Source organism: Stigmatopora argus, chromosome 3 (assembly GCF_051989625.1).
Source record: "Stigmatopora argus isolate UIUO_Sarg chromosome 3, RoL_Sarg_1.0, whole genome shotgun sequence".
In the NCBI taxonomy this organism is placed as follows: domain Eukaryota; kingdom Metazoa; phylum Chordata; class Actinopteri; order Syngnathiformes; family Syngnathidae; genus Stigmatopora; species Stigmatopora argus.
The window spans coordinates 14,286,737-14,308,553 of record NC_135389.1 but is presented as its reverse complement, the minus strand read 5'-3'; the positions used below and the strand labels follow the sequence as shown (position 1 = coordinate 14,308,553).

At 40.6% G+C, this 21,817-nt stretch overlaps 1 protein-coding gene across 3 annotated transcripts in view; it reads right to left on the bottom strand.

Annotated features, from left to right (window-relative positions):
• Positions 1–3,278: 3,278 nt before the first annotated feature.
• megf11 (multiple EGF-like-domains 11) overlaps positions 3,279–21,817 on the bottom strand; it is a 74,864-nt gene continuing 56,325 nt past the window's right edge. For 2 of the 3 annotated variants that reach the window (XM_077596377.1, XM_077596378.1), the window contains exons 13-26: positions 18,527–18,690; positions 18,317–18,419; positions 14,328–14,474; positions 12,191–12,325; positions 10,727–10,855; positions 9,521–9,649; positions 8,898–9,026; positions 8,641–8,769; positions 7,837–8,073; positions 7,404–7,576; positions 7,260–7,323; positions 6,318–6,365; positions 5,568–5,774; positions 3,279–5,123 (exon numbers count right to left, since the gene is read on the bottom strand). In XM_077596377.1, coding sequence (XP_077452503.1) covers positions 4,936–5,123; positions 5,568–5,774; positions 6,318–6,365; positions 7,260–7,323; positions 7,404–7,576; positions 7,837–8,073; positions 8,641–8,769; positions 8,898–9,026; positions 9,521–9,649; positions 10,727–10,855; positions 12,191–12,325; positions 14,328–14,474; positions 18,317–18,419; positions 18,527–18,690 — 1,982 coding nt within the window. In that variant the 3' untranslated portion in view covers positions 3,279–4,935. The remainder of the gene's footprint in view (positions 5,124–5,567; positions 5,775–6,317; positions 6,366–7,259; positions 7,324–7,403; positions 7,577–7,836; positions 8,074–8,640; positions 8,770–8,897; positions 9,027–9,520; positions 9,650–10,726; positions 10,856–12,190; positions 12,326–14,327; positions 14,475–18,316; positions 18,420–18,526; positions 18,691–21,817) is intronic. The other variant, XM_077596379.1, reaches the window with a different exon arrangement.

The window sequence follows — 21,817 nt, the reverse complement described above, 5'->3', positions numbered from 1 at the left end:
GGCCATTTTTAACTTTAATATTCATATTTCATAATTGTATGCATTTATTTACAATACACTTACTTGTGTACTAAATGATAAGATTGTGGCCTAGTTAAAATTACCAACAATAGTGACCTCTGCACATCTTTGGAACAAACAAACAAAAATAACAAAATTCCAACCTCACTTTGAGATCTCTTTTGTTTGTTATATTTGCACCAAACACTATAAATAATACATACAAGGACACTTGATCCACTGTTGATATTATTTAGTTTGTTTTCACAACTCTGGCGCCATCTTCTGGACATATGTCTCAACTACTGATTTGACGCAGAATAATCTAGGAGTACAGTGGTACCTCGAGATACGAGCTTAATCCGTTCCGGGACTGAGCTCGTATGACAAGTTACTCGTAACTCGAGGTAAAGTTTCCCATTGAAATGAATGGGAAACAATTTAATTCGTTCCAACTCTCTGAAAAAAACACCAGAAACAGGATATTGGATTGAAAAAAAATGTTTTATTTCTTATAATTCGCCATATATTGACAAAGTAATAAATAACGAGTGGTTTAATAGAAATAAAGTGTTTAATCTAACTAAAATTGGCCGGATTTCGCCGAGGGGAGAGGGGCTTCGTTTTTTTTTTCCCTCCACACAACGCACTCGTAAACAGAACAAACACTCCACCCTCACGTTCGCTATCGATGGGCTGTTTGCTGTCGTACTATTCCCTTCAAAATATTCCGAAAATGATGCACACAAATGTCCTCACAATCGGAGAACGCACGACCACTTGCCAACGAGCAGCAAGCAGTCTTATCAGCGATCGCCCCGCTGCTCATCTTCTTCTTCTTCTTCTTCTTCTTCTTCTTCTTCTTTTTCACCTCAGGCGCCTGAGGATTACCCTCAGCAGCGCTAGGGCTGCCACTGGAACACGGATAAGTTCATCCAGGGAGTTGCCCAAGCCGCGATGGTAGCGTTCGGTCATTAAGGCCGGACAGCGGAGCCATAAGTGTTCAGACGACTCTGTTTCCTCGTCGCACAGGCGGCAGCGATCCGAGTCGGATTTCTCATGGGAGCTACAGGGGCGCTGGCTAGCGGCTCCTTTTAGCTTGTAGTATCTGTGTTCGCGTCCCATCGAACGGCGCCTATGATAGAGTTGCTACCGGGGATACTTTTGCGAGCACGAGTATACTTCATTACCCAGAAAGCCCTCTTTTCACCGCGCATGCGCCATGTGCGTTTCCTGGTCTGAATAGCTCATCCGGTGCTCGTAAATATTGTTATACACGAAAGATATGCCAAAAAAAATGCCATGGCAACCTGGCTTGGTCGCATGACGAAACTTTGACCGCATCACGGGCGAATTATTCGATCGAAATTTCCCCCGTAAGACGAGCATTCCATATGACGAACGGTCGTATGACGAGGTACCACTGTAGTAGAGTAGTAATCTCATTTTAGTAGACATTTATCCTCAAAACAATACGCAGTGGTCAAGAAAATATTTATTATGAACAAAAAAACATGGAGGTCAAATATATATATATATATATATATATATATATATATATATATATATATATATATATGTATGTGTGTGTGTGTGCAGTAACGTTAGAATTCCTATATTGTCAGTGATTATGTAAAAGGATGTGATGATTAAATTCTAATATTAATTCTAATATTGTGTTGTTCTCTTAAAATCAGATTGAAGTTCAAATAATAATAATTATTATAAGTATGTTGTATTATGGCAATTAGTTTCAACATCAAATCAATCAGATATTTTTTTTAACATTGCAGCTGCCGCCTAGCGTTCAATACGCAAAACATCACTATTATAGTCTCTGTATTGTATCTGCTGGGATTTGTTTAATGAACATTATTCTAATGAGGGAATTTATGCTATCCATGCCTGAAACAAAGAATTGAAAGCTAATCAAGCAGAATATCAGGAACTCAACCTTCTCAGCGACAGTGGTGATATACTGGAAATAATAATCATAATTGTATTTTTATATTATCTTATAAATATAAATACGTACATTTAAAGAATAGTGAAATTTTAATAAAAACAATTAATGAAATTAAATGAACAAAATACACACTGGTTTCAGCCCCAAGTCACACTCTAAAATGTGTAAATTTGGTCTCTATTGAGCTCAAGGAGCCAATATAGTAAGTAAGTATCTTAAAATTGTATGTCTTGGATTCCTTCAAGTGGAAATACCTCGATTTGTTTTAGTCTGAATACAAAGTAGTATATCTATGTTTACAAGTGAGTTCATGTTCAGTTCTTTATGACCATTATTATCAAGCTTGGGTTTCTTTTATAGCATTTAGCATGGCTTGTAAGCAGTAATGAAGCCATTAAAAATTAACATTGTTTTCAGCAAGAGCGTGAACATTAAACAGTATGAAAAGAGCTGACTTCAGGCAGTTGTTGGGCTGAAAAATTAGAATGGCTCTGTGAATACGCATGTTTACCACACAAATGGGAATTGATGCCAGTGGGTTAATTCATCCCTACTTTTTAAAAATATATACGTACATAGTAGTATATTTAAACATTCAGATTCCACTTCTGTTTTGTTTACAACTACAGAGTTCTAAAAAATTGCATCAAAGAATAGAAACATAAGGTCCAAAATATTAAAAAAAGAAGTGATTTTAATCCCATTTTGAAATTAGTGTGATGTATTCATCTTTATTTTATAATTAATACATTTATGATTCGATTATAAAATATTGGAGACAGTAGTGCATGAGGCTGTCTTTCGCCGACATTGTGAATTTTCAACAACAACACATTTACAACACAAAATCAGTGAATGCTAGTGTAGAGCTGGACTTTTTAAGAACTAATTCAATAGAATCTTTACTGATTGGCAAGTTTGGAGGAGCAACAATAAAATGAAATGTGAACATTCTAAATAAGACTGTTTGTTGGACATGAAACTGACTCAAAAGACGGCAGCCATGACACAAAAGGCTTTTTAATCTGAAATGTACTGGTAGAACAAGCATAGCCGATATGTCAAAACGTGATTTGAAAATAACTCCCAACAGAGAGAAAACAGTTATGTAAAATAAGATAAGGTAAAGTGAGTCATGACCAACACAGATGAAATACAGACTGGCTAATGATTGTCAATATGTTATTGCTCCTTCAGACGCCCAAATGCAAGTGATGCAGTCAATCAGGGAATGAATTGAATTCATAGTAAATGACAATGTTTAATGCAAATAGATGCTTTTTTTTGCCCCCACATATCACGCCACAGGATCTTTGTGTTAAATTTGTTGGGTACATTTTTTTATTTTTGGTGTGTAAAAATTAGCACTTGAATTTACAGAGATAATTTCATTTTAAAATGCTTCACAAAATTACATCTCACGAGAAGAGAAATTGAATGTGTTGGTGCTATGTACATCAGTGGGTACCCATAATGTGTTCATGCTCATCTTTTTTTGTTGTTTCCAAAAGTATTTCTACTGTCACAGCAATTAATTTCACCATCACTTATAAGATAAATTAAAAAATAAATTAGCTGTGTAAATACCAAACAAAGGTCAAAACCATTTCTCCTCAACACCCTGTACAGACGTTTTTAAATTCTGGCACATGGAAAGACAACACAAGATCCAGTCAGTTCATTAATGAGGTGCAAACCCAAAAGTGGAGACGTGTTTTTTTTTTGGACGCAGTCAGCGCGTCAACTCCGCCGACCTGAATATCACAACCTCATTTAAATTGCAACACAAATGAAGCTCTTCATTTTGACCCTGCTATCTTTTAGCTGTGTGCTCATTACTGGCGCACAGCGAATAAAAGGACTGACTGTGGCTGACATTATTTTTGTCTCCATCTTATAAAAAAAATAATAATAATTGGATCATGTTCTTCAGCTTTCACACTGCAGCTGATTGTGTCATCTTGTCGATGCCAAACACGCGACACCTGTACATCTGAGGTGGTTAAGGTATAACTTCCGTGTGCCAAATGTGCCTTGACCTTCTCATAAATATTAAATAATTTAATTAAACTGTTTTCATGGTATAAATATGTGATTTATTGTAAATAATATATTATTGAATATATGAAAAATACCATTTCTCTTCACCATTCGTTTGGATAGCTGGTAAATTATCAATTAGAGTTAAAAAATAAAATAAGTAGGTATTATTTTTGCCATTAGAATATAACCATCAATCTATTATCATCTATTTTCTGCTTGTCCTTATTAGCGTCAAGGGTACTAGTATTTCACATAATGTACATTACCTTAAAGAGGGAGTTTGCAACTTTTTGTCTCATTTGTTTAAATAGCCACTGTGAATTGACAGAAAAAAAATAAAACACTCAGCTGTCTTTGGCCATATTTTGTGCCTCTCATTTAAAAAAAGTGAACCACTACGTATCGTTGTGGTAATAGAATTTTACAAATAAGGTGCTTTTCCGAGAAGGAAGTGTGTGTGTGTTTGTTTGTTTGTTTGTGTGTGTTTGTGTGTGTGGAAGGGTTATTTAGTTGCAACTCCCCCTTTAAAACTTTATTTGAAATCCCTGGCCATTTTAAAAATCCAAGCCAGCTCTTCTGTACATCATAAATAAAACAGCTATCCACTGTTGAATGGAGCACAACAGTTACTTACGTCAATCGCATCTATTAAATAAAGTGAAGGACAGCTGTGTCCCTGTGAATAACTTGTCCAATCCGAGTCTGACAGCCGTCTATATGTCCCGCGCCAGTTGGTCCATAAACATCCAGGAAGCAGTCTGAGAACTGGGAGAATAAAACAAGTGAATGACTGCTGGTGCGTGGGCTTTCCGTTTTTCATCTTTCTTCGAGGGCCCTCAAAAGCCGGGGCTGTCATGTCATTGCTGACCACATGAAGACACAGGGGCTGTATGAAAATGGACTGACTGTAGCCAACTGTAGCACCTCTAAAGGAGGGAGCTGGGACTTTCCGGGTGTATTGATGGCGAAGTGTGCGTGGGGCTGTGGCGCATAGGCAGAATGTCATAGTGGGTCGGGATGTGGGTGCCGCGGGGCCTCTCGTACGGGTTCTGCGAGAAGCCGGTGGCCATGCCGTTGGGCCCTTGCAAAACACTCACTGTGGGCTCTGCGATGGCTTGGGGGAGGCAGAGAAAGCATCAGGTCAGAAAAAGCATTGTTCTACAAAAAGTGCCATTTGTGATTACCACTGAGTAGCACGTATGGTTTTCCAATGCCGTGATTGACTTCTATCCAGTGCCAGGAGAAGCAAAGCAGCCCCACAACAGACTTAACAACTTAACATACTAGCCGCATCTATGCGTCATTTCGGCACCCTTTGTTGGCATTGAGATGCCTCCCTCCAAACTCAGTCCCGAGTGACTGGGTTAAAAAGCAGGAACTCAAGATAGGTAAGAGTGGACAACAGTACCACATCAGAGCTCTATTTGCATGCGCTGTGTTGTCTGACATGTCGTGTTTTCACTTTGAAGTTCAATATTTAGTTGAAGGTTAACGATCTCTATTGATATTACATACTTGACCTCTACATTCTGCCGCCAAAGGCAGCTGCGCCACTCACCGACATCATAGATATTCCCTCTTGTGCCACCCAGAAGCGTGGCGGTGCCCCCGAACGGCACTTCGCGGTGAGAAGGGGACTTCATCTCAACGTAGCTGCTCTCCGTGTGTTTGCACGCCAACCCAGGCGGGTCCCTGATGGTGGCGTAGGGATTTTCAGCATTGAGGGAACAAGGGCTGTTGTTGCACATGGAGCCCTTGATGTAATCTGCCACAACAGAGACACGCACATTCAGTTGTAGCTCAGATAATGTGAGGGTCGCTGCTGCGTGGAGCTAGACGAGTGGAAAGAAAAAAAAAACACTACTTTTTATACCTTTTTTTGCCTTGCCTGTAAAATGGAAGTATGAAGTACTAGAAGCTGAAAAGGAAGGGGAGAAAGTGGATGGCTCATGTCATCCGTAACGGTCTAATCAGTTACTCTATGAGGCCTTATTATGGACCGCTGCAAAGGTAGCTTGACCAATCGTCACACTCTCAGGGGTCCCGTGTTCATCGGCGACCGCACAGTGTGGGAGAGCAAATAACACTTTGGCCATTGATAGCAATTGCATGTACAATAAAACAGAAGCCCATCATGATCTGGTTTGAAGAAGTTTCCACATAGAAATCTTTGTATATACGAGAAGATCCGGGTGGGGGTTACACTCAAATGGCCACTGGAATCATTTGGTGAAATTAATTAAAGGACAAATTTAAATACTAATTACATCGAGGAAAACTCAACGTGTGCCGACAATGAATTATTTACCTTTTCTGGAGCCTCTTGGAGCCTGCGTCTCCCCCTGTTGAACATCTGCTACAAAATGTCAAAACATGAAAGTCAGTTGTTGCATAATTTACACAATCTGCTGAAAACTTTTTCTTGTTGACACAATGAAGTGCTTCTTGAAAAGATTTTTAAGTTGCAAATTGTCACACATCCATGACCTCATTTCATCAACAGAGGTCATACTGGGAAACTTTTAAAAGCATGAAGAGATTCAAAGCAAACCTCATAAAAGGGTCCATTGTAAGCTTTCTGCATAGCTTTCAAGTTGTTGCCTTGCTTGCTTGTTGACCACCACAATCACAAACAACATGAACTCATTGGCTTCCATTGACGACGCCAGGGTCAAACTATTTTGAATGGGGGTGGGCTAGCAGCAATGTTTTGCTTGATTTGCCTAAAATACTCCTGTCAAATTTCATTGTTATTTGGAAGGAAAATGTATATTCTACTGTCTGCCTGCAATACAATTCAACTTCAGCAAAATGAGGGTATGGAAAAATGTAGGATTTTTTAGACTCCATATCTGCTATATAGAATATATAATGCACTTGTGGACATTAAGCAATTCCAGAAATGATAGCTCTTTCTCTTTTCCACATTCCTCCAGAGTGCAGTGGCCGACCTGGCGTTAACCGAATTCTAACTTAGGTTGAGAAAGCATACTAACGAGCTCTGGCTGACCTGTGTTCTCACCGGAACCACACGGCTGTCCTTCTAAGACGCATATCAATTGAAAATGAGAGCAAAGTTTTTTTTTTTCTTCTAACAAGGAGCCTGTGGTTCATCTTCATTCACAGCAGGGAGGCCAGGCCGAGAGTGCAAGCTCGCTAAAGACACACACGTACGTCTCCGCCCTTGGGGCGGCGTCGCAAAGACACGATAGATGAGGTTATTCGCAGGGAATGAGAGAGGAAAACTGACCGAGATCATTGAGGTTGCAGTAGGCTCTCCAGTCGGAACCGTTTCGGCTTTTCAGAGTGCTGGACTGCCAAGGTGTGAAAGAACAAGACTTTATTCGAGAGCGTCTGAGTGGAACCGCTCGAGTGGTGTGGCGTGTGAGCATACTTTGAGGGTCAGCGTGGCATCCAGGTTGCTGGAGATGGTTGAGACGACGTTGCACTGGGCCACCGTGTGGTAGCTGGGGTTGGAAAAGCATTGCCCGGAACCACTGGTGCTACTGCTTGAATTTGGGTTAACCTCAGCTGTGCTGCTCTTCATGGCTACGGTGCTGCCACATTCTGCGAGATAACAATTCACCCATTGGACGCCTTTCTTCGTAATAATAGCTAACACACTCAAGTTGCATTGTGTGAATTATGACAATTACAAAAAATGATTTATGAATAAATTCTCACTTGAATGTTTGCATCTGAAATTTATGTTCGAGGGTGCTTTGCGAGCAGGATCATCATACTAAGTGTTGAGACAACAGCTCAAAATACCCCATATTTCCCATTTTAACCTTTTAAGGTACTATTGTATGAAGAGCAGTTCTTACCAGAGAGAGAATAGTCCGTGTTGGTCATCTGCATGGCTTGTGAGTACGACACACTTGGCTGGATCTCGTGCCCTTTCTCCCTCTGCTTCTGTCTGTACCACACAAACAGACTGAGCATGGCCATGATGATGAGGAGGAGGAAGATGATCCCCATGACGGCCCCCGCCGACTGGCGTTCCGAGCCTCTGGCCGGGCTAATCTTGGTGTAGGGATTCAGCTCCTCCATCATTAGGGATGCTAGACAGAAGATTTAAAAAGTCACTATACAAATACAATGTGAACAGAAATGATGAAAACTAAATCAAAAGCAAGTGCCTCTAAATTGGATTTATTTCCAAAATTTGAAAAACAAAAGCACCCATATAAACATTGCTGATTGTTCCAACATTAATTCTGAATATATTCACAATGTTTAACCTATGCCAAAGTGTTTGAAATGCATATCGGAATATATTGTAATGTATATGAATATGAAGGTGTCTTTTATTCCACCTTTTAAAAACTGAGCTGAATGCTGTAATTCATTTTTCTCTCTTTTATCTTAATTGACAGCTTCTAGTTTTTTTCCCATCTGTTAAAAAAAAATCTTTAATCTTTAAAAACAAGAAGAAGAATCACAATATAAACGGTACAAGGATCATTGTACCGAGTACAGCTTTATGTGTTTCCATCCCAAGGCAACAGATTAAAAAGGAATGGGACTTTTGACCTACAATATGTATGTAAACAGATCTGACAACCTTGATTTAGACAGACCTGCGTTTTGATAACAATCCAGCGAGAGCGCTTCAGTCATTTCCTCACCCTGATCACAACGGATGCCTTTGTATCCCAGGCTGCAGTAGCACGTCCCGGTTACATAGTCACAGGTCGCGTTGTTCAGGCACTCGCACAACTGCTGGCAGCCATATCCAAATGTACCGGCAGGACACTCTGCATGAGAAGTGCATTAGTGCCAAATTAAAGCACTTAAGAAGAGTGGCGGTGTAAAAATTATTCATCACGCGTCTCTTTCGGCGTGTGATTTTCCAACAGAGCTAAATCCGGCGGGCCTACTAAACTCTGTTCGCAACTCGTCCCAATGAAGCCCGTTCGACACGCGCACAGGCCCGTGATGTGGTCGCACTCGGCGCCGTTCTGGCAGCGGCAGACTTCGGAACAGTCTCTGCTGTAGAAGCCTGAGGGACAGCCTGGACGCGCGTGAAAGGTTGGCATGGTTGGAGTGGCAGAAAAGACAGGAAGACACTGTTTGAGAGAGCCAAGGTCATCTTGCAAGGCAACAGCAAAATCAATAGCATTCGGTGTCCGTGCAGCATGCACAATCAGGGACAACACGGCTGAACTAAAACATTCCCTACAGCGGCAAATGTTGCAAAGATGTGAATACAAAAGAGTACACAGGCTTGCATAAGTTGACAGTCGAAGGGAAATGATGACATTTCATGACATAGTGGAATGAATGCAAGCCGAGAATTTCAATGAGCCACAATAATGGATGAGGTACAAAAGTGCTTCTTTGCACTAAGCCAAACATTAATTTTCATGCTGCCTTCTATTCGGATCTGAGTGATAAAGTAGCTTCCGGCAAATGGCCAGCTGTTGAGACAAGCAAGGCTTCGCGCCACCGCTTGCAGTTCAGCTTGATAACCTGTAGGTGACAGTGTGCGTTTGCTCATGAACTTACGTTGCGTGCAGTAGAGACCCGTCCAACCGGGGCCGCATCGACACTCGCCGTCGTAGGCGCTGCACTGAGCTCCGTTGTGGCAGTTGCATGAGTTGAGGCAATCTGGGCCCCAGCGGTCAGAGGGACAGGCTGCACTCATACAGACAAACATTGTTTTTTAATCATTTCACATACGATTATCAGCCTCAAAGCCTTAAAGCATGGGGCTCAAATCTAGGCCCCCAGCCACAAGTTGAAACCCCTACTTGACATTCAAGTTTAGTAACACCCCACTATGTCTTGTATGCAAATACGACGGTGAATAAGTAAAATACCAGAGATGAGAAAGGGGATCGGGTCATGTTGTGAGGAATCATTAATGATTTCAAGTATGAATAAAGTTTGAAAAAAATGGATTATTTATACATTTGGGGGAAATTCTTAAAATCCTTTTTATGGAATGCTTGCTTTAATTTGAGACCACTAATCTGAATTCAATCAGTGCCATTGATGTGAAAACCCATCAACTCTTGCTCGTTTTGTGTTTTTGCTGCTTTTCTGTCTTAATGATTTGATTTGGTGATTCTTAATGATCCCATTGAATTTGATTGGCTTTGTACTTTGTGCCTTTGCTTTGTTGTTCTGCGGCCTTTGCGACTGTACTGTCTAATTTTTAACTATGCCTTTTCTTGCTACTGTCACAATGAAATTTCCCGAATACGGGATGAATAAAGTTATCCAATCCAAGTGTTAAGGCGCAAAATATTTTATGGAAAAGGCATTTTTTAATGGGGACTCGGTGGAGAGAACGTACTGAAAATATATACTATGGTCCTGGGAGCAAAGGTCAGCAACAGTAACAAAGTGGGGAGGAAGATAAAAGGATGCAGCGCTGCAAATGCGACAATGAAAAAGTTTCTCCTGCTCATTAAAAAAAAAGGTCGGTGGCAGTAGATTTACAGCAAAGAGTTAAAACGATGGCGATCATTTAACTCATTGGCGACAATAAAAGTCCAGTTCAAATGGATTGGATATCCGTCACTGTCAGTGGCAGCCACTGGGCAAATAAATGTCCATTTTAAATGATTTCCACAATAACATTGTAGTACAGAATAAAGAGTGGAGAAAATGTGGTGTGAGGAGAGACAAAGGAAAAAAAAGAGAGAAAAGTGCAAATGGAAGGTTGAATAGAAAATGACTCCAAAGGATAAAATAAGGAGGATGTACCCTGAGAGCAGTCATGCCCAATCCAACCAGGGAAACACTGGCAGGACCCATCAATTGGATTACAGGTCCCATTATTGGTGCAGCGGCAGATTTCGGCACAAGCTCTCCCGTACTTGCCGCTGGGACAAACTGGGAAAAAACAAGACAAAACATGGGTGTGAATTTGAGATGGACAGCAGTGTTTATTTAAGTGAACATGAAGTGATATGTTGAAACAACAACAAAATAAAAAAGGTCAATCAGTGCCTCCTGTGGCACAATTACCCCACTTTCCCCCCACACGAGTGAAATGACTGATGTGCCACAGTATTAAAATAGACCATGTACACAGACCAGTGGATACATTTTTCATGAAATTAATATTTTAACATTCCCTGGCACTCTTCAATAAAAGATATCGCTTGCTATGAAACCTCCATTGTACTTTATTGTTGGGCAGTGGGGCAAATTAGGCCTGGATGCTCCTCATTGTCAGGATGAGGGAGACTCGGCAACAGGACACGCAGCACTTCTAAAGTCTGTCATAAAGAGAATAACTCAGTGAGATCAAATAAGGTGGCTGCTACGCTGATTTATTATGATTATCCTTTTTTTTTAACTAGGCTGATTTTAATGATTTCGTTTCAACAGTCTTTCCACTCTTGTCGAGACCTCTTTCATGCTCCTTCAAGCAGGCTGTCATTAATGGCGCAAGGTTAGCTGCTCTGTATGGATGCTTGTGGGGATTGGAGTCTCATCACACCAGGAGAGCTTCATTAGGCTCCGCCCGGCAGGACGGAGGACGAGTGAGGCTGCGAACAAGTGTTCGACATGGTTTGCTCTGCCCACTCACCAGCTCGCCATTTCATTATGTGGCCAGAAAAATGATGACTTCCCTACCGTTTTTCTGCTTGCATTAAACATTTATTAGATGATACATTTCTCAAAGTCATGAAAGAGAATTAGCAAAAAAAATGCTCACGTCTCTGTACTTTATCAAAAGTTTCTCAATAATTAGAAGTCATATCTACAGTAGGAAAGTGCCTCAATGTGTATATTGCGTGTGAAGAAAGATAAAAATAACAAAGATGTGATATGAAGTGAAGCTTCTTTTTTATCATGAAATTAATTGGTTGTCAACCTCTGTCAATAACTGGGACAATTAGAATTTTTTTTAATTGATATTAAAAGCCATTGACCAGCCATTTCTGTTTTTATCTTTTACTTTTGAAAATTAATTTTAACTTGCAAAACAAAACCGTCAAGATCAAGACATCTAAAAAGAGAGCATGCAAGGTGAGTGTCATATACCCTATGTTTTTCGTCATATTATTAGATAAATATTGATTCTGGAATCCTGCTAAATCAAATTCTGCATTCTCCATCCAGACAAAATGCAGAGGTTGTAGTCAATGAAAAAAGTGTGGCACTGAAAAACATTTGACTGTGAGGAGAAATGTCAAGGACTTGCTTGGGAATACTTGCCTTGGTTACATAAGGGGCCCGAGTAGCCGGACAGACACTCGCAGCGCCCAGTTACGTGATGGCACGGCCCCGTGCTGTGCACACATCGCGGGCATGACTGGCTGCAGCGGTGCCCGTAAAAGCCGGGAGAGCAGGCTGCCGTGAAAAGCAAAAAGAAAGAATAGTGGCAAATGAATTTCAGTCTTGCAGGAAATATAAAAATATTTCATTGGCAATAATGCAAAATGTCACATTGAGAGTGATCAAAGCAGCGCAGGAAAAAAAAAAACTCAACTCCAAGTATAAAAGCATAAGAGACCACAGAGAGGCAGGGAGGAAAACATCAGACAAAAAGTCTTCAATGCAATAATTCCCATGACTTGTGCTGCACAGAGTGCACTATAATACTTATGAGCGTCGAGAACGTCTGTTTAATGTTCGCTATGTCTCGCAGATGTAAAAGTCGGCGAGACTGTAGTGAAAGATTAGGAACCTTAAGGTATGCGAAAGAGGCAGTAAAAGGGAGAGGTGATCAAAAAAAAAAGGGAAAGAATTTCCGAAACAACTCAGTTGGATCTTTATATTGAAAGCCAATAATTTCAACTTGGTTCTTACTCTCCAATCTCCACAAGAGGCAATAATGACTTTCCAAAACGACTTTTAGAAGCATTATTGATTACTCCTTGTTTTCATTTGAGTTTAGAAGCAAAAACATAAGGCTTCACCTGTTCACAAAAACATTTGAGACACAACTTGTTTTGACCTGTCTCCAACAATCTGCTCCAATTGATGTTTACGGACTGCTGAGTGCCAATTCACTTGTAATCAGGGAGCTCATCACTTGAGACCGGCTTCGGGGAGACCAAGACATGTTCACAAACAAGAGGTGACGCTCGCAGTGTGATGAGCGCGGTGCTGGCCCCGGCGCCCCCCACCGCGAGCTGGTCGAGAAAGGCAGGTGAAAGGGTCAGTGGGGTTTCTGCTGGTCTCGGTGGGCACGCTGATTGAATGATTGACGTGTGATGTGCTGCCTCTCAACTGCTTTTCCAAGTTTGTACAAAGGTTACCAAGAGTGATGTTACAGTAAAAGAGGACTCGTTTTATTAGTTTCTCTTTCTTTACTACTACAGATTTACCTCGCCTATACATATAAGGACTGTGAAAACTCTTTTGTTTTATGGGGGGAAAGTAGTTTGAAGTATTACAAAACATTTGTAGTTACAGAAAACTATTTTTTGTAGGAATATAATTTGGTGAAAAAGTAAATTGTCATTGTCTAAAATACATTGAATACAAGGAAAAACTTGTTTTATATTAACCCATTTTAACCCACTGTCCTCATTTGAGGACAACCTGTAAATCTTTTCTTACTTGATATATAAAAGGAGTTTTGCCATTTTGTGCAGACGTTCTGAAAAAAAACCCGAAAATTTGTCAACTTGGGATACAAGATAACGTGTTGGTCTTCAAGATACATTTGCAGTGGTGGCAATGAAATTTGCAGTCAAAACACTCACTGGGAGTTTTATATCAAAAGTAGCTTGCTCTGTATTTGCAGTCCGCAATTAAATGTGTCATTTTGTCAAGGTATGTTTACTGCAAATGAACTTTTTGTAGAAAATAAATGCCGTAGCTGTCGCTATAAACTATAGTGACGTGTAGTTGTCCAGAGCATAACTTGTAGTTGAAAGAATGTATTAGTAGTTGTCATAATATATATATATATATATATATATATATATATATATATATATATGTACATATATATATGTATATATATATGTTACCTTCAATATATATATATATATATATATATATATATATATATATATATATATATATATATATATATATATGTACATATATATATGTATATATATATATGTTACCTTCAATATATATATATATATATATATATATATATATATATATATATATATATATATATATATATATATATATATATATATATATATATATATATATATATTGAAGGTAACATGGTGAGCTGAAATGTGAGCACAGATGGGAACTGAATAATAGAAAGCTTAACAATTATCTTTGGGGCTTGATATTTGAGGTAGAAAAACCAACTCCCAGCCTCAGTCTAACCGTAGCATTTGTAAGACTAAATTTGGAGGCGGTTGGTGGAACTCACTTCTTTTGCAGGAAGTTCCTCTGAATCCAGGGGCGCACACGCACGTCCCATCCTCGGGAGAGCAGGAGCCTCCATTCTGACACGGGCAGCTGAGCGTACAGTTGCTGCCCCAGTAGCCTTGCGGGCAGACGTTATCACAGTGGATTCCTGCGGGCACATGACAATGACCCCAATGCAAGTTCACGAGCGGTAAGAAGGCCAAGAACGCTCCAGTAACATCGCACAAGAGCCCCCGTCCATAACAACAAATCTGCCGAGGGTTGTTTTCCCAGCATGGATTCTCCATTGATTTCCACCCAGAAAGAGGAGGATGTTTTTTTCTTTTTAAAGTTACGCCGTCTCTGCAAGCCCCCTCTGTTCTTCCTGAATGTACTTTATTTTTGATCTGACGAGGGCGCCGTGCCAGTGCGCCGCAATGATTAACAGGGTTACCTCTCCCGAGAGCACCAGCTTGTCTGCCATTCTCTTTCAGCCGAGCGAGTTGAGCGTACGGTACAGAAAAAGGAAATACTTGGGAATGGCGTAGAAAGTGTCACCGCATGTTGGGATGGGCTCCAGGCGGCAGAGGAGAAAACGTTGCATCCATACGGGGGGCTATTGCCGTGCATGCAGATCTATTAGCACATCCATCGGAGCGGCGCCTTTTCTCTCAAGCGTGCCGGCATCTTTGAAAACTCAGGGCCAAAGTCACATGTAGTGTATACGCACGCAGATTTTCAAGTCACATACCATACCGTCGCTTGCACATATGTTAAGTTATACACGGCACACTCCAGATCCTTTCAAGCACCTGCCTTTATCTTTACGCTTCATTTGAAATTTCCTTTGAGTGAGGATATCTGAGAATAGCACGGCCATTAAAACAGCATTACCTTTGAATTAGACCGGCACCAAACTCTGGGGACTCATTTTATACGATAACACCGGCACCTTACGGCTTGAACGTGGAGGAGCAGAGAGGGTGGGAGATCGGTTCTGATGAACAGAGGGCACAGTACCCATGATTAAGTCAGGAGTCCATCTGTCGACTTCAAAAGAAGAGCAACACTCTGTCGAGTTCGAGATTGTGCTTGTGATGAGAAAGCAACAAACGCTCCTTTTCGGTGTGGGAAATGAACGGTCATCGCATCGCACTTCTCGCTATAATGGTGACAATCGGCGGTGCTTTAGATACCTGGTGAGCTACAAGAAAGAAAAGACCGAGCTGGAGTCTTTTCAAAGGAGCGGCAAAGGATGCCCAAGTCTCATCTCATTTTCTGAACCGCTTTATTCTCATTTGAGGTTCGGGTGGGGGGATTGCTGGAGCCTATCCCAGCTGGCGGGGGACACCCTGAATCGGTGGCCAGCCGATCGCGGGGCACAAGCAGACGGACAACAGTGCACACTCACACCCATATCTAGGGGCAATTTAGAGTGTCCAATCAGCCTATCATGCATGTTTTTTTTATGTGGGAGGAAACCAGAGTACCCGGAGAAAACCCACACAAGCTTGGGGAGAACATGCAAACCCCACACAGGTGGACCAACCTGGATTTGAACCCAGGACCCCAGAGCTCTTCCCCACTTAAACATCCATGTCAACATTCAAATTAGGTGTGGCAATGAAGTGTAGAAGTAATACTTGAATCGGAAATGAAGCTCCAAATTCAAGGGGTGAGAAGATATCGGATTAGGGGAAAGCTTTCTCATTTGTTGTGTTCGGGGTACCAAAATACCCATGCCTGTAATTTGAGACTGATGCTTGGGGTATGGCCTATTTATTCTACATATTAATAGCCTACCAAAAAGTCATATCACTTGAAATTTGAGCTATTTTGGCAATAATGAATACAGTATGGTAAACAATAGCATTTTTAGCCATGATTTGAAGGATCTAACCATTTAAGCAGTTCTCTGATTATAATATCATAGTAAGGAAATGCTGCCTCATCCTGCCTTCTTCTTATATTCTTGGAACAGACAACAGAATGCTTCCAGATAACCTTAAGGATTTAGATTCTTTGTTGGGGCAAACAAATCAAGAATTTAATTTGGTCCAAGGCCGTTAAGTGTTTTGTAGAGCAGCAGTAAGATTTTATAGTCAATCCTTTGACTCACAAGAAGCCGGTGTAACAATTTCATAAACGGTGTCATATGGTCCAGTTTCCTTGTAGTATTTTTAAGAACTCTGCCAGAAGGATTCTAGATTAGCTGGAGCTTGCTGGATGATTTTCTTTATGAAGACTTGTAAATACACCATTACAATAGTCCACTCTATTAAAAAATAAATGGATGCATAAATTTGTCCATGTCTTCTTTGGACCAAAGTCCCTTAAGTCTGGCTATATTCTTTAGGGTATACCAAGCATATTTGATGACGATAGGTCTGAGTCAACAATTATGCCAAGATTTCCGGCTCCATTTGTACCTTAAGTGTCTTTGTGACAAGGTGAGTACAATGATCTTTGACCTTTCCATTTTTGGCTCAAAAATGATCACCCGTGTCTTTTCCACATTAAGCTGGAGAACATTCTGGCACATCCATTCATTGTTTTAACGAACACTTTTACTCAGTGAGACTCAGGGACTATAATCATGTGGGGACACTGAAATGAAGAGTTGTTCTTCATCCATCTAGGTGTGATGGGAAAAGTTATACTATTCACTTACCGCATAGAAGTAGTATATCTAAATACTGAACGGTGGAATGCTAACATTCTCAAGCGTGCAAATATTTGTGCAACTAAGATTACATCCCGTATTCTCTACTATTTGAGTCTATCTCATTTCATCCCAGATTGACTCCCGTGACCATAACCACCCCCGATGCACCTTCTTTCATAGAGCCCATTAAAGAGGTTCTCTGACATCAAGTGTGCATGATTGTGTGTTTGTCCAACCCACTGGGCAGCATGTTGCTCCCTGGCCTTCACCCCCCGCGACTCAATTAAGGCAGACAGATGGTCCAGACCGGTGCAGGATTTGGAGCACAGAGATCCGTTCTTGCAGATAATAGAAGCCACACTTTCCTAGAATAAATGCCCCAAGCTCAACGTACAAACTTAACCCTACTCGGGGAATCTATTCCCTGGGTGAGCGCGCCTCTCAAGCCGTGCATGAGAACTACAAACAACCCACGACAGTCCCCGGAATTGGACATTCTGATACAAAAGTTTCACTTTTCAGCATAATGATGCACGCTTTTTTCAGAAACACTTTTTTTTTCTAGTCACTGCTCAGAATATATCCCAAATGACATTGGAAATAACTTTCTACCAGCCACATCATTACAGTATACACTCCTGCACAATTTAATCAGAGCCAGATCAAACGTCGGAGCAATATAAAGGATACTCATTAATTCCGAGGGGAGACTTAGGATGTTTTATGATGTTAATCATTGTTCCGATTTATGGTTTTGAGTAGCGAGCGAATGTGACACACGAGTTAGAAAATTCGACTTTCATAAATTCACAACAAGCAGAAGTGAATATTTTTACAAAGTGTTTGAAAGCTGTTCAACAAGACTCATTTTGTTGCCATTGAAAGAGCTCTTCTAATTTGAGTAAACAACTCTTTGTCAGACCGCGTATTAAGTGTGTGTAAATGTACAAAAATGGCTCTGAAATGTAATAAGTGGGCAAAAAAAAGTAGGTTACGAGATGCATTCTACATTTAATGGCTTATTTTGGGATGCATAGATCTCTCTCAAAATAATTATCCGCTGGGAGGGTCACCAGGTTGTGTGGATGCAATACAAGCCCCAATGTGTGCCAACTACTTTGCCAGTTGGAACGCAAATGTAGGGCTACGCATACATCTCAGCTGAGCAGCAAAAGTGGATTGTCCATTTAATTAACGCAGCACAACTTGGACATATTGTGTAAACACTTTTACAACGCGTGGCTACAGTTTTGCCCTGGCGACTTTCCGTTTATGACAGCAGAAAATGAATATTCATGGCGTCTGAGGGGATTTCCTCCCCCAAATTATACAAGAATAATACCAACCTGTCCATCCTGGGTGGCAGCGGCAATAACCGCTCACTGTGTCGCAGCTGTCGGCGTGACTGCAGTCACAGCGCTCCCTGCATTCCAGACCAAAAGTGCCATCCTGACAGAAAGAAGCCTCTGCGTGAAGTTTTGTTCGACAAGGAGGCCGCACGCTGGGTGCAAGGTCATAAGATTTACAATATCCTCTTAGTTTGGCATCCAACTTACAGGACAGGGCTCTTCGCAGTGCTCGCCCCTCCACCCTGGAGAACATGTACAGGTGCCATCCACAGGGTCACAAGCAGCACCGTTTATGCACAAGCAAGATTGATTACAGGCCAGACCCCAAAGACCGCTGGAGCACAGGATGGTGCAGTCCACTCCTTGCCAGCCTGAAGAAAGATGGAGAAGAGAAACATGACTGTTTTTAGCATAATAATACGCACAATCACTCATTAATTTAGTCTAGTTCAAGGCAGCTTTCAATAATTATTTTTCTTGATTGTCTTGAGTATCATTAAATTGGACAAGATGCTACAAATTCCAACTCCATCTAAGAATCTATCCATGTATTTTCTGTATATCTCTATTTCATGCTGTGGAGTCACCCTATGCTGTATACTGGGATCATTTGTATGCATGCGTTAAATGCAGCCCTTGAAATTGAGAAGATGCATTGCAAGAAGCTACCCGAGGATAGAAATAAACAGTTATTACTACAGGTAAGGAGAAGAGGCCTTGAAGGGCACATCCTATCTTTAACGGTTCTTTTCAAACACCTATAATACAAGTAAACACGATTTACCACTTTCATTTGGATCATTAATTTAATAATTGACACCACCATCCTATACACTCTCATTAACCAGAGTATTAGTATGTGTAAGACGTGATGTATGCTCGGACAGTTAAAGCTTCCCATCAAACAGACCATATAAACAAAGCTAAATAAGTTTAGGATGTCAACTTTCAAGTGAATGAAAAATCCACTTTTGGCAGAATAGCCCACAATTGGTAAAGTGATAATAAAGAAAATATTCAAATAGCAGGCTATTTGTAGCCTATGGCTGCTCCTGGTTCGTCCATGGTTCATAACTTGAAATTCGCAAGTTGGGGCAGTTATAAGTCAAGGTAACACTAGTGTGTGTCGAAATAAAGAGATGGTGGTATTGTGGATTCAGTAGATGTAAAATGCAAGATTTCAGCCTCGGGCAAGAGGCTCCACAGTTAGAAGTGAAAAATTATTCATCCACACCATGCATTCAGCTGTTCTATCAACTTAAAATAAATGCAATCATTTCCACCCCTCTGCCATATCGACCCACATGTTAAATTACGACAACAACAAAATTCCATCAACATTTTTCTAACGTTTCTTTTCTTTTTTGGGGGTGGATGAAGCCACAAAGCTACCGCATGGATAACAAGGACAACAAAGTGCTCAAAACACAAAGTTCAAAAGAGTTGTGTTCCATCCAAATGTTCAAACAAGTACTGTGCAAAGTCTCGGTTTTTCGATGTCTGCGAGACGAAATGAGCAATTTGGAACGCTGTCTGAAACACCTGCCAGATTCCCCCAAGGGGATGCGTCCGCCGACCTCTCTTCTGCATAATATTGTACATTATCGACTGCTGCAGATATCTGAACCAAGACATCCAAATGTGTATTGATCGTACAGTCCAATTGAGCCTGTTAAACAATGAGGACAGTCCCCTCTGGTTGACTCAATCATTCTTCTCACTGACTGTGTCAAAGTCTAACAACAGCCATTGATTTATTCCTCTTGCAAGTGCAGTGATGGATGGTGGCAACATCTGAGTACACAAGGCAAAAAAGTGACAGGTGAGGTGTCACTACATGAAGAGCTATCAGCACCTTTTTATTCCATGATGAAGCGCACCGTGCATCTGGGGAGGTTAACCTCTTTCATGGAGCACTGTGATTTGTAAAACATGCATCTAGAAGATTATTTCTCATACAATGACTGATGCACAGTTTACATGAACATTTAACATAAGCAGACTCGAGCACACTCACAGATTGACGTTAGGTCCAAGTCACCCACTAGGCAAAGTGACGGACGTTATTTATTGTCCCGCACGAGGAAGTGATCTCTGCCGGTGAACTCCAATTCCTTATTGTACTTTGCAGTTTTGCACTTTTGCTAATATTTTAGAGAAGAATTGAACAAGTTCCAACAGACAGCATAACCAGTTATCACCTGATTTTCTATATTTTTATTTGCTGTACATGGTTTTATAGCACTTCATGTCATCAGTGTTCTTTACTAAGTCATTGATGGCATTAAAAAGCCATGTTAGAGGATCTCAACAGATTTCTCTAGCTCCACAAAATATTGTGTTGTGTAATTATATATACTACTACACTGAATCTACCAAATGGTTGAAAATACACAGTTCATTGGCCAGGAAAGGTTAAATTTCCCCCGCCCCTTTTTTTACTAACCAGCAATAGAATACAGAAAATGCAAAATATAACTATTTCCCCCATAAATCTAATGTAAATACAGAGTCAAAGTAAGCCGATTCCAATCTAAAATGGTGAATTGCTGCCATCTCAAGTTGACTTTGCATCGGCCAAATGACTACTAAATTTGTCATTCGATTTGGGACTGGGTCTGGTAGAGGGGGAAAAAGCTTCCAGTCAGTCAAGCAGTATCTGAATATACTTCTTAAATGTGAGGCAAAGTTGAAATTATACCATAAAGGACATGGCGTCCTTCCCTATACAAAAGCTACAATTTACACATGGCTGCATTGGAACACAGATATTGGATCCATGGAATTCATTACCTTTTAGAAGAGCTTCTCGAGTCTAAGAAGAGGAGATATTTTGCACCACAGACTCATTTTTTTTGGCCATATGCCATTGTTTGTAATGACATTGAGATTTTTGGTGAGTAAAAAAAAACCAAAACTAGTGGATCCTGACTCATGTCTATAAGTGACACCAAAATTAATTTTGCTTCATGCTGTCTGCCAATGTTTTTACAAATCGTAAACACGCTGCTCTATTCTCGTCTCCCATCTATTTTCTGATCTCAGCTTCCTCTCCATCTCGCTCCAATTTTTTTTGGATCCCTTTTAAATATTTTTCAGTCGCTGCGCTTTACGTCTGTCGCTCTGTGCTGTGAGGGCACATGCTTAGTCAATAAAAAATTCCTGTACATAAAAAATATCTACACAGAGCTCTTTAAGCACACACTGAAAATGAGTGCAACTGATAACTGCTGCAGTGGATGTGCAGTTTCACTTTGACAATTAAAAAAAAGAAAAAAAAGGTTCCCACCCTCTCCTTTTTAAGATGTGCTGACCTAGTGGGACAAGAAAATTAACTCCTACTGTTAAAATATTACAGACAGACCAAGTTTTAAACGTGTTAAAAATAAGCATTCTCATCATTCACCCATGGACATAGCAATTTGCATAGCCTTTTTATTTCAGCTAGATAACGCAAAGGACATAATGGGGGGCTTTTGGAGCCAGCCCATGAGATAA